We start from the raw sequence: 13,059 nt of genomic DNA on the forward strand, positions 1-13,059 counted from the left end.
ATTGGATATACAAAAACTTTACATCAGTCCTGCAAACAAGGGGAAAAAAATAAAATCCTCAACTAGGAAATCCTATCGTTACTTTTTTGCACAAGAAAGAAAATGAATGAGAAGGTGGAAGGTGGGGGGGGGGGGGGGTTGGTGAGGAGGGGGGAGGAGGAAAAAAGGGTTTATGGCAGTGTAGGACTGCACAGCGTACTGTGCCAAGTTCCGGAGTTACACAGACGTTTTAGAATTTAAAAATCTACACAACATTCTTCTGAAGAACCCAACTAGCTGGTGACACAACTCTGCTTTAAAACCATGAAAAACAACAAACTATTTACTCAATCAAATAACCGCATCCCAGACCCTCTCCCCCGCCCACGCCCCCCACCCTTCCCAGAAAACTTTAATCGGTCCTGTCCACGGTAATGGACCCTTCATAAAAGGGTCAAGGAAGAATTTACTCGACGCTAACAGGTCGCAAAGTCTTTTTTTTTTTTTTTAATTTTGCTTCCCTCCAGTGGCTAACGAGCGTCCCTCACTGCCACGCTGATCTCCGTTCTTTGGCTTGGCACACCAATCTCCTGTAATACATTCCAGAAATGGCCCGACTCCAACCCCCCCTCCCCCCCCACCGCCACCCCCCTTCCCCCTCCCCGCCCAGTAGAACCCAGCCCACCCCCACATTTTTACAGTTAAAACGAGAGGGGTGAAAAACAAAAGAAGGAGACAGGAAATCTGTTCCCCTTGGTGAGAATAACGCTCACAAAGAGGCCGCATTTCGAGTCTGGTTACTTATTCTGGCGGAACGATCTTACAGATTGGCAATAAATTTACAACATTCCAGGGTCTTTTGTGTGAAAGGTCCGAGATCCGTCTTGCGGAGTGACCGGCGCCGACGCGCCGGCTCTCAAATGAAATCGTTCAGCTCGGCCTCCAGAGCTGCTGCCATCTCGTCGGCCTCCGAACTGCTGTCGTCCTCGTTGCTGGAGAGCTTGCTGGAGTCGCTGCCCGCACCGTCATCTTCCAACTTCCGCTTGTGCCCCCTTCAAGTAACAACAACAGAAACAAAAAAAATGCCACGTTACTGAAGAAAAGCGGACAAATTTAAAAAAACACTTGCCTCTTCCTGGCTTTTTCTTTTTACACCCAAGCTCCCGAAGGTCGAGAGGGAAATGCAGGACGCCACAGAACCATCCATGGGTGGCACAGTGGTTAGCGCTGTTGATTCACAGCGCCAGGGACCCGGGTTCGATTCCCGGCTTGGGTCACTGTCTGTGCGGAGTCTGCACGTTCTCCCCGTGTCTGCGCGAGTTTCCTCCGGGTGCTCCGGTTTCCTCCCACAGTCCAAAGATGTGCAGATTAGGTGGATTGGCCATGCTAAATTGCCCCTTAGTGTCCAAAATGGTTAGGTGGGGTTACTGGGTTAGGGTGGAAACGTGGACTTAATAGGGTGCTCTTCCTCGATGGGTCGAATGGCCTCCTTCTGCACTGCAGATTCTATGAGTCTATGACTTGAGCAAGACCGATAAGCATCAGGATAATCAGTAACTATTTACTCTGCAGCATCTCCCTGTATTGCACGGGTTTAAGTGAGGCATTTTTAATTACAATTCAACAGAGGGGTAAAATTATTCTGTCAAAAGGACAGCAGCAATCAGAAGGGGACAATAATTGGCCAAAGGGAAAATGAACCGACCGATTAATTTCACGTGTGGGTCCAGGAACGACAGATCAACAGTCTTACAATTGACGAGTTGTTCCTTAAACCGTACAGTCGTACAAGTCTTCTCGAGAAACACACTGAACCTCTATCATCTCCTTTGGCAAATTTCATCATTAGCGCTGGTGGTAAACAGAATAATTCGATTTCCCTATTCGTCAGGGGACCAATCTAAGCACAGATGGTGCTTTAATATTCCCCATTAGTTTATGCAATGCTGCTTCTTGGACATCGTGGCCCCCGCGGCAGTGTCGCAAACTCCACCAGAGCATCAGTCTGACAGGGCAACAGATAAGTTGAGTGGCAAAAATCAACTGATGACTTCAAATAAAACAAAGAAAAAAAAAACAATCACGTATCGGTTATCAGGCTTTTCCTTGCAATGTGCAGGAAATCAGAGGTCCACCATAGTCTGATTGATCATTCTTTTCCCTGCCTCGGAGTTTTGAGCGATTGATTGCTTCTTCTGGTGGCATGAAGCCGCACTAATGCTGACAATAGATGGGTCTCTTATTAAACCATTGGCAGGTCCAAAATCTTCAAACACCTGCCGGACCGACTGCCCAATTGCTGCCCTTTCGGTTTGAGCCGAGTTGTGAAAATTCTGGGAATGGGAACAGAAATCGCTCCCAGGGTTGACTGGCACAACTTATCCCCACCTCTTCCCTTGCAGGGGAAAACTTGTGTCTCTGATCGGAAAGCCTTTCACGCTTCACTGAAAAGGTCCAGCCCGACATATTGGCAAAGATGCTATTGAAATCATCATTACTGTTCAGCAAACTCCACAAAATCACCTTGGAAAATATTGGGTGGGGACTGAGCACTGGTGCAAGGGCATTCTTACATCTGAACACATGGCGAGCAGCTCCTAGACTAGTGGGTTTAAAAAAAAAGATACTTGTGCATACGCGATGCCATTATATTATAATAATGCACGAGTGATGTTAATGCCGTTGAAAATGTACATTTCTTACAGCTGAAATGAATATATAGTTTGTTTGTGGAAACTGGGGGGCGGTTCACCTTTGGAGCAAGGAGGCGGGGGGGGGGGGGGGGGGGGGGGGGGGGGATTTGATAGAGGTGACCAAGACCATGACACTACGAGATGAGGTAGACAACAATGAGCTGTTCCCATTGGCTGAGCCAGGTTTAGGAGGATACAGATTCCGGGCTTTGGGCAGGAGATGTGAGGAGATTTGCAGTGAGTGGGAATGACCTGGAACTCATTGTCTTTGGGGTGGCGGAAGCAGAAATGACGGCGACTGACAGCTCGACTGCCCCCCTGTAAAACTTCAGACGTTGGGGCGGGCAGGGGGCAGGAAGGCCACACGTTGGAATTGGCAAGCACCACCCCCTCCCCCCCGAACCACCCCCTCCCCCCCCCACCCAATCTGTCATACCACAGTGTGAAATCCTCAACCCATGATTCGATAAAAAGTTTTAGAATGTATTTTGCTTTGCTCTTCCCCCAAGAACCTTTTCCATTGTTTTCTTATTTTGCATCAAGTCAATGTAATTTCAATTTTGACGCTTGACCTCGGGATGAAGCCCACAAATCTTGGCCGGTCACAGAGGCTGAATTACTAGGAGTAAATGTTGAAACCCATCACTGGCTAACATTTGCCACTATTTCCAATTTGCCCCTTTGTTGCCATGGGACTCTGCAAGGCCCGAACGATTCTTAAATAGGGAAGCAAATCTTTCCTAACCACGGAAGTAACCCAGAGGCGGGGAGAGATGTAAAGCGAACCAGGGGCCGGATGTTCGTCAGAGTGAGTTAGGAGATATCCTGACTCAGCAAAACCGTCTCCGTATAAATATTCCCTGTCCACCCGCACACACTATTTTTGCTCCGGGGACGGGGCCGGCCGGGTACATGATTGTTTCGGGACGGGGCCGGGTACAGGATTGTGTCAGGCTGGCAGACCCAGAGGCACGCGAGGGCTCAGGTGGGCTTGATAGAAGGCTAGCCTGGGTTCCTTGGGACTTTGTATTAAAAGGCCCTGTCGCCCTGACCCGCTCCCCATCCCCTCCTTCACGCGCACTCACTACAAAACCAATGAGCCGTATAATAACCTGGCAGGTCTTGAAATACACTTACAAATGCAGCCATCCAAAAACCTGCTTTGAAAAGCAAATCTGCTGCTTAAATAATCCCATAAAAGTGTCAATCAGGAGTAATTACAGAATCAATAACAAAAGCTTTCCCGAACTTCATACCCTCTTAATCTTGTCCAAATAACCATGCAGGCAATAAAAGAAACAGTTCAAAGAAAGAACTTATTATAACATCATGAACTTTACCAACAGAAACAGATGGCCAGACATCTGTCTCTTTGGTTAGCTTTATTGTGAATGCTTGGCTGAGCTCCAGTGGAGAAAGGGGTAAAGAACACCTGGGGTCCACTTTCACCAACTCGCAAGACAGGGAAGAAGATTCACATAAGGGCATTTGGACAAACCCAAATCACATCACTGGGAATTGCTTGCTACTTTAAGGCTCCGAATCCACCAGATTCTAAAATTACACTGGGATTTGGTGTTGTACGCTTTAAGAACATGAAAAGAATTAACTTGTGAGGAGAATTCTGTATCAATGTGTTATAGGTTTTGAAGGTTTTTCAATATTATGTACAAAAGCATTGCCTTAATCCTTAAGGAAATGAAACACATCAAAAAAATAATTTCTGTAGCTTTTGATGTCTTGAATCAGTATTTGTCACCATGTAACCATACATTTTAATGCACTCATCCTTGTCATACATTTTTAAAGCACATTAGGTTTGTCTTGCTTTTCCTATTGTTGGAGGCACTTTTCCAAAATATTTGATCATCACGGTTAAACCTACATGAATAGATCTTATTCTTCTTCAAAGAAATAATGAGTACATGATCATTGAAAATATATTTCCTTGGAATACAATTAACTACAATCTGTTTGGGATTGAAAGTTAATAGATCATGACTTGGGTTAACTGGTTAGTTATCATCGAAATTACAGTGCAGAAGGAGGCCATTCGGCCCCTTGAGTCTGCTCCGACTCACTGAAAGAGCACCCTACCTAAGCCCATGTCTCTACCCTATCCCCGTAACCCCACCCAACCTTTCGGGCGCTAAGGGCCTGTGCAGACCCGATGGGCTGAATGGCCCCCTTCTGCACTGTAAATTCTATGATTCTATCATGGCCAATCCACCTAATCTGCACATCTTTGGTCTGTGGGAGGAAACTGGAGCACCCGGAAGAAACCCACGCACACACGGGGAGGATGTGCAAACTTGACACCGACACTTCCGAGGCCGGAATTGAACCCGGGTCCCTGGAGCTGTGAGCAGCAGTGCTAACCACTGTGCCGCCTTATGGGGGTAAGTGTACTAAAAAGAAGACATCTAGATGACTTTAGAACAATGCTGTGACGCTATTTTATTTTCATAACTTGCAAAATACGTTACAGCTAGGTTGCTATGCTGCAAGAATATTTCAACAAAATACACAAGTCACCTAGGTCCTACCAACAATCTTCAATGGGCCATGAAGCATTCAGGAAATGGGTCGTTTCCCATCTCCATGATTTGCGTTCCATCTAGTTTTAGAATGGTATTAAAGTAGAGAGCCTTTCCTTCCTTCTTTCAGTGTTTGAATATTTCATGAAGCACTCACAGCTCAGATATTCTCCTGGGCTGATTTTCTCCCTGGTCTCTATCAACACCATTGTTGGGGAGGAGCAGGCCAGTCGAAGACATGCCATTGGTGCCTCCTAGACAGGGAGTGCAGCCTCCGTTTAGTGCCTCTCTCGCACAGCTGAGACAAGATACGGACTGCGTGGCACTGCAGGAAACCATGTCCCATTATTGTATGTCGCACCAGTTTAGAGTTTCAAAGTCATTCCTGGTCTCATTGGACAATTCCCCAGTGCTGAACCAGGTATTAATGACAGTAAGGCAATAATACTGTTTTTCTCATCAGTTATTAGCGATTAGGAGAGGTTGAATAAACTTGGTTTGTTCCCACTGGAATGACGGAGGTTGAGGGGGGACCTGATAGAGGTCTACAAAATTATGAGGGGCATAGACAAGAGTGGATGGTCAGAGACTTTTTCCCAGGGTAGAGGGGTCAATTACTGGGAGGCATAGGTTTAAGGTGTGAGGGGCATGGTTTAGAGATGTACGAGGCAAGTTTTTTTTGACACAGAGGGTAGTGGGTGCCTGGAATTCGCTGCCGGAGGTGGTGGAAGCAGGGACGATAGTAACGTTTTAGGGGCATCTTAACAAATACATGAATAGGATGGGAATAGAGGGATACAGACCCGGGAAGTATAGAAGATTTTAGTTTAGACGGGCAGCATGGTGGGCGCAGGCTTGGAGGGCCTAAGGACCTGTTCCTGTGCTGTACTTTTTTTTGTTCTTTGTTGAGTGGAAATATGATAATCAATAACAAGACCTGGGGCGAAATTCTCCCCTACCCGGCGGGACGGGGGGGTCCCGGCGTAGCGGAGTGGCGCCAACCACTCCGGCGTCGGGCCTCCCCAAAGGTGCGGAATTCTCTGCACCTTTAGGGGCTAGGCCCGCGCCTGACTGGCTCCCGCTCCGTCGACTGGCACCAGAACTGGCACCAATGGCCTTTGGCGCTACGCCGATTGGTGTCGGGGCTGGCCGAAAGGCCTTCGCCGGTCGGTGTGATCCGTGCATGCGCTGGAGCGTCAGCTGACGTCACCACCGGCGCATGCGCGGTGATGGGTGTCTCTACCCCCTCCGCCATGGTGGAGGCCATGGCGGCGGCGGAAGAAAAAGTGTGCCCCCATGGCACTGGCCCGCGCGCCGATCGGTGGGCCCCGATCACAGGCCAGGCCACCGCGGGGAATTCCGGCCACGGCGGGATTTATGCCGGCCCCGGGCGATTTCCCGACCCTGCGGGGGGGGTTGGTGAATTCCGTCCCTTTGCGGGATTCTCCGGCCGCGCCCACCCAGCGATCGGAATTTCCCATCTGAGGTCAATCCACCTTTACATGGTCCAGGTCTTGCCTGTGGCGATCTTGCGATGCATCCAGCCCTGTAGTACTACATCTAAATCGAAATGTGTTAAGTATGTTACAGTCAGAAATTCAACAACAATGGGATTTGGGTCCTTTGATAAACTAGCAAGCAGAGACCAATGTAGACAAATGTTAAATAATTTGGTACGCAAACGAGAAGAGGACTTTGAGTGCAAGACCAACGTTCTAACTTCATTGGATCTCAAATCAACATTATTGTGGACAAACAGAGCCGTGAAGAAGGTTATAGTGTGTTAGCGTTTATTAACAGGGGGCTTGAGTTTAAGAGCCGCGGGGTTATGCTACAACTGTACATGGTGAGACCACATTTGGAGTATTGTGTGCGGTTCTGGTCACCTCATTATAGGAAGGATGTGGAAGCATTGGAAAGGGTGCAAAGGAGATTTACCAGGATGCTGCCTGGTTTGCAGGATAGGTCTTATGAGGAAAGGTTGAGGGAGCTAGGGCTCTTCTCTTTGGAGCGGAGGATGAGAGGCGACTTAATAGAGGTTTATAAGATGATGAGGGGGATAGATAGAGTGGACGTTTAGAGACTATTTCCTCGGGTGGATGTAGCTGTTACAAGGGGGGCATAACTATAAGATTCAGGGTGGGAGATATAGGAGGGATGTCCGAGGTAGGTTCTTTACTCATAGAGTGGTTAGGGTGTGGAATGGACTGCCTGCTGTGTTAGTGGAGTCGGACACTTTAGGAACTTTCAAGCGGTTATTGGATAGGCACATGGAGCACACCAGAATGACAAGGGAGTGGGATAGCTTGATCTTGGTTTCGGACAATGCTCGGCACAACATCGATGGCTGAAGGGCCTGTTCTGTGCTGCAGTGTTCTATGTTATGTTCTATAAAATGATTGATGCCATTAGCATGGGGGCTGGGCTTGTTGGCATTAATTAGGTCAGTGTGATCTTTCTAAAAGAGTTTATAATTTCTGCAGGGAATTGAAGAAGCTTATGTAGCCAGATTCCTCGCACTGCCGAAGATTTCAAAGAGTAGAGAGAATGACCTAAAAATTTGCGTTACATGGGGCAAATTCAGAAGAAGTACTTCCCAAACAGAAACAATCAGCAGAATATACCACATGTGGTTCTGGAACAGATGATGGATGAAAATGGCACGAAGGGGCAGCACGGTTAGCATTGCTGTTGTATAGCATAGCATTGCTCACGGCGCCGAGGTCCCAGGTTCGATCGCGGCTCTGGGTCATTGTCCCTGTTGAGTTTGCACATTCTCCCTGTGTTTTTTCACCCCCACAACCCAAAGATGTGCAGGTTAGGTTAATTGGCCACCCTAAATTTCCCATTAATTGGAAAAAATGAATTGGTTACTCTAAATTTATAAAAATAAAAACAAAAAAAAAAAAATGAAAAGAGGTCGGAAGGTGGGTGGATTGATTTGCTGGTAACCATTTCCTCTTTGAAATAACTTAATCACTGTGTGCTGTTGCTGTAGGTTCTTTGCTGCAGTGGGTATTGTAGGAATAATAAGCATTGGCTCAAGGTCTATCCAGTGGCTGTGCTGGGTAGTCATTACTCGGTCAAGACCAATATGCCCTCCTTGCACTGGCTGTTGGAGGTGCCTTGGAGCAGGTTGAGGAAACTAATATTTAAGTTTTTTCCCATTCCCTGTGGGAACCACTTGGACTCCACAGGGTACCTCGCTCCCCAACGCAGTTACGAGTGATAAATCAGCGGATGACCATAGTCGTCGTGAATTCTAGGTCCCATCGCCCTGCAGTGTTAACATCTAGACTAGTATCAATGCACCATACTGGCATGGAGGGACACTCAATATTGTGAAGCCCACGTGCCAGAACTTTTGAACAGTCTCAGCACGATCATGGAGCCTGACAGAATCACCAATTACATAATATTGATGAATGACTTATATTTAAAAACACATTTTCCCCTTTGTTGTTGAAATGAATTGTACTTATTATTTGCCAGTGACTGCACCTTAGGAGATCAGCACCTCGCGAAGCAGCATATTTGATTTAATGGAGGTTACTAAATAAGTTGTTCTAATTGCTGAAAAGTTAATGGGTGCTATTTTAGCTAAAACAGCTTATTGCACAATTTTTTAACCTCCGTACAAATCCATATAAATATTTTACAGGATAATTATGGAATGGCGTAACATTAAGATTTATATTTATAGCCCAGAGCTCACTGCCCATCTCAACAAGTTCCCTCGCTGGAACAGTCAAGCTCAAGCTATGAAGCATAAAAGCTTTCCGCACCGATTCTCTGAGGGGATATTTAAGTTAACAGCATGGCGCACTACTGATGGAATATATACATTGATTACTTCTCACTAAATGCCAGTAGATCTAAATCTGTTCAACGGCACAATTTGGAATAAAAATACAAACGGGGCGAGTAGTTTTTTTCTTTGATTCGTTCGTCCGATGTGGGTGTCCCTAATTCCCCTTTTTGGAAAAATAAAGAGTCAACCACATTGCTGTGGATCTGGAGTCACGTGTAGGCCAGACCAGGCAAGGGCGGCAGATTTCCTTCCCTAAAGGACATTACTGAACCAGATGGGTTTTAAAAATTTAAACAAAGTAAATTTTTAGCGCCCAATCCTTCTTTTTTTTTCCAATTAAGGGGCAATTTAGCATGGCCAATCCACCTACCCTGCACAACTTTGGGTTGTGGGGGTGAGGCCCACACAGACACGGGGAGAATGTGCAAACTCCACCCGGACTGTGAACCGGGGCTGGGATGGAGTCCGGATACTTGGCGCCGTGAGGCTGCAGTGCTGACCACTGTGCCACCATGCCGCCTAACCAGATGGGTTTTTACAACTATCTACAATGGTTTCATGGTCATCATTTGCCTTTTTCGCTGCAGATTTTTTGTGGAATTTAAATTTCACCATCTGCCGTGGTGCGATTGGAACCTGGGTCCCCAGAGCCTGGGTCCCTGGATTACTAGTTCAGCAATTACACCACTACGTCACCGCCTCCCCCTACTTGCACGACTTGTTAATTCTGAATGCCCAGGAATGAGTGTGGAAGCGGGCTGGGTAGAAGACCTGACCCTGTGCTCCAGGACTGTGTTAAATTACATTTTTTAAAACCCCCAAAAAAGCAACCCTCATGCCGCCAGCCTTAATCACTTAACCTTCATAAACTGAAAACTGGAGTATATTTGAAATGTACTTTTTAAAAACTAGAATAGAAGCGAAAATGGTGGAAATGCACAGTAGTTGATGAGCATGTGAATAAAGCATGACATTCCCACCCGGATTTTACATTTGACAACTGCACGTACCCCTTTAAAATAAACTTGCACTGCTTTTCACAGAGCTAAGCGTTTCCAAATTAAGCACTTCAATAGCGATTTCAGAGCATTGTTTTTGTTAATCATCTGATGTACGGTGAAATTTTTGTTTAATTTGTTGGTTGGCATTTGGATACAGAAATGGCGAACAGCCTCAATTCGAAAGGAGATTTTTTATTTTTGCTGGTACATCTCATGTCCCAAAGGCCAACAATTTTGTCCTACAGATTATCAGCCATTTGTTTTCATGCTTAGTGCGATGGCAATACATTCCAACAGGCTTAGAACAGATCTATGGATGTACCTGAGGGTCATCATAAAGGAACTGGTGGTGACAATGATACTTCGTGCACAAATCGCTCAATGGTGATTGGCTTGAACAGCTTGAAGGTTCTTTTCAACGGCTGGGTAAATCTGTATAAGTCGCTGCCTGGCTGGTTTTGGCAGCCAATTGCTTCCATGGGGCAGCACGGTAGCATTGTGGTTAGCACAATTGCTTCACAGCTCCAGGGTCCCAGGTTTGATTCCCGGCTTGGGTCACTGTCTGTGCGGAGTCTGCACATCCTCCCCGTGTGTGCGTGGGTTTCCTCCGGGTGCTCCGGTTTCCTCCCACAGTCCAAAGATGTGCAGGTTAGGTGGACTGGCCATGCTAAATTGCCGTTAAGTGTCCAAAATTGCCCTTAGTGTTGGGTGGGGTTACTGGGTTATGGGGATAGGGTGGGGTTGTGGGCTTGGGTGGAGTGCTCTTTCCAAGAGCCGCTGCAGACTCGATGGGCCGAATGGCCTCCTTCTGCACTGTAAATTCTATGAATCTATGAATATCTCACTAAGGTACAGTCAATTTAATACCTTTACCGATATGGTGAACACATTATCTGAAAATCGTCAAGATTTGTTTATCTTGCACCCCTGTGTTCGTTGACCTACACGGATTGCCCACCTGACGGCGCCTCCATTTTGGAAATCCTCATTCTCGTTTCCAAAAAGCTCCGTGGTCTCTCCCCTCCCTTCCTCTCCAATCTCCTCCAAACTCAACCACACCCCGCCCCCACGAAAAAAATATCTGCGCTCCTCCCAGTTCTGGGACCTTGAGTGCCCCCGATTTGAAAGGGGCCAACCTTTGGTGGCTACGCTTTCACTTGTCTTGACCCTAATCTCTGGAATTAGCCCAACCCCAAAACCTTTCTACCTCTCTCCCTTCCATTTGAGGAGGCTTTGGGGGTTCAGTTGGCAATACCCCTGCCTCTGGAGGCCCAGTCTCGGACTTGAAGCTTCTGTTATTATGTCGGTCTATTTTTGATGGATCAAAATGTTGACTGTTCCCACAAGACAATTCATTTGACTCCATTTCAATATAATCAAATCTATCAATCAGGATATTCAGGCGAGAGGTTTGCTTTGAAAATTAAAATGTACATTGGACATAAAACTGCTCGAAAAACTATTTGCCATAGATGTCGCGCGTGTCCACGCAATCATCTAAACTTTTCCAGGATTTGCTGCATTCTTCTGGTTTCTGGCAATGGTTCAGTTTGCATTCATTCATATTGGTTAAGTGATGCAACTAAAAATGTCAGATTTGTTGCAGTCTTCTTTTAAGTGGTGTTTTCAATAAATAATGATGTGCATTTCAAGTAACTGAGAATAATTTTTTGGACAGAAATGCAAAATGTGAGGAACATACAGTCGGAGCGTCAGTCTCCGTGAATGGAAAAGGCTGGGGTGAGTTTCAGGGGATGCGGGAACTGTAAGATGTACTCCCCAAATTCCAGGCATTTTAAACCCCCCCCCCCCCCCACCTCACGCAAATGCTGTTGATCCATTGATGCAGAGCAGTAGGAAGAGTTCAGGCAGTCCTTGGCCACCAACCAGCTTTCAGCGAATGTCGGGGGGTGGGGAGGGGGACGACTTGCCACTTTCCCTCAGCGAGCTGGAGGAGCGCTCCTCTCACCTCAAGAGGCTCGTGCCACTCGGTCAATTCACTCGCCTTCTCTCCTATTCCCCGCAGAGGCTCTTCAGACACAAGCTTGCAAGCAGGGCTCCGTTTTCTCACAAGAACTCAGCTTTGAAGGCTGGCCAGAATATCCACGATGCCCTCTTATTCTGAATAATGGCATGCTAATGCTAGGAAGACAGTGGCGTAAGTGGACTAATGATCCAGAGACCCAGGGCAATACTCTGGGGACCCGGGTTCGAATCCCACTGGGGCAGGTGGTGAAATTTGAATTCAACAAAATTCCGGAATTTAGAAAAATCTAATGATGACCATGAAAACATGGTCGATTGTCGTAAAAACCCATCTGGTTCACTAATGTCCTTGAGGGAAGGAAATCGGTCGTCCTTACCTGGTCTGGCCTACATGTAACTCCAGATCCACGGCAATATGGTTGACTCTTAAATGCCCTCAGGAATGGACAACGCACAGGCAGCACGGTGGCGCAGTGGGTTAGCCCTGCTGCCTCACGGTGCCAAGGTCCCAGGTTCGATCCCGGCTCTGGGTCATTGTCCGTGTGGAGTTTGCACATTCTCCCCGTGTTTGCGTGGGTTTTGCCCCCACAACCCAAAGATGTGCAGGGTAGGTGGATTGGCAACGCTAAATTGTCCCTTAATTGGAAAAAAACTATTGGGTACTCTAAATTTATTTTAAAAAAGGGATGGACAACACCCACATCCCATGAACGAATAAAGAAAACAAAAAATGATTGACACCATTTTTCTCCCCCCCACATGAGTGTGAGAATCCTTTGTCTCACATGGATTCATCAAAGCACTCGCATCCTCTGTGGCCTTCACTTCAGAGCTTATGTTTCACACTGGCCCGCCGGCTACCTGCTCACTCTGACACGCTGTGGGCAGGTCAGAATCCTCTTCCGCTTCCACTTAGCTTGCCATCGTTCTCCTCGGCATTGCGTGGGTTCATTGCAATGTAAAGCTTTGTACATTTTCATTTCTCCAGCTACACTCGTTCCCTATAATAAAACTTTCATTAGTACAGCACTTGTAAAGGTGAAACGTCACCG

General features: G+C 46.8%; 1 protein-coding gene across 1 annotated transcript in view; it reads right to left on the reverse strand.

Annotated features, from left to right (window-relative positions):
- Window positions 1-649: 649 nt before the first annotated feature.
- The window catches only part of ctdp1 (CTD (carboxy-terminal domain, RNA polymerase II, polypeptide A) phosphatase, subunit 1), a 288,341-nt gene continuing 275,931 nt past the window's right edge, over window positions 650-13,059 (reverse strand). Inside the window, 1 exon segment of the mRNA XM_038810246.1 lies at window positions 650-1,031. Coding sequence (XP_038666174.1) covers window positions 896-1,031 — 136 coding nt within the window. The 3' untranslated portion in view covers window positions 650-895.

This window comes from Scyliorhinus canicula, chromosome 10 (genome assembly GCF_902713615.1).
Source record: "Scyliorhinus canicula chromosome 10, sScyCan1.1, whole genome shotgun sequence".
Classification (NCBI taxonomy): domain Eukaryota; kingdom Metazoa; phylum Chordata; class Chondrichthyes; order Carcharhiniformes; family Scyliorhinidae; genus Scyliorhinus; species Scyliorhinus canicula.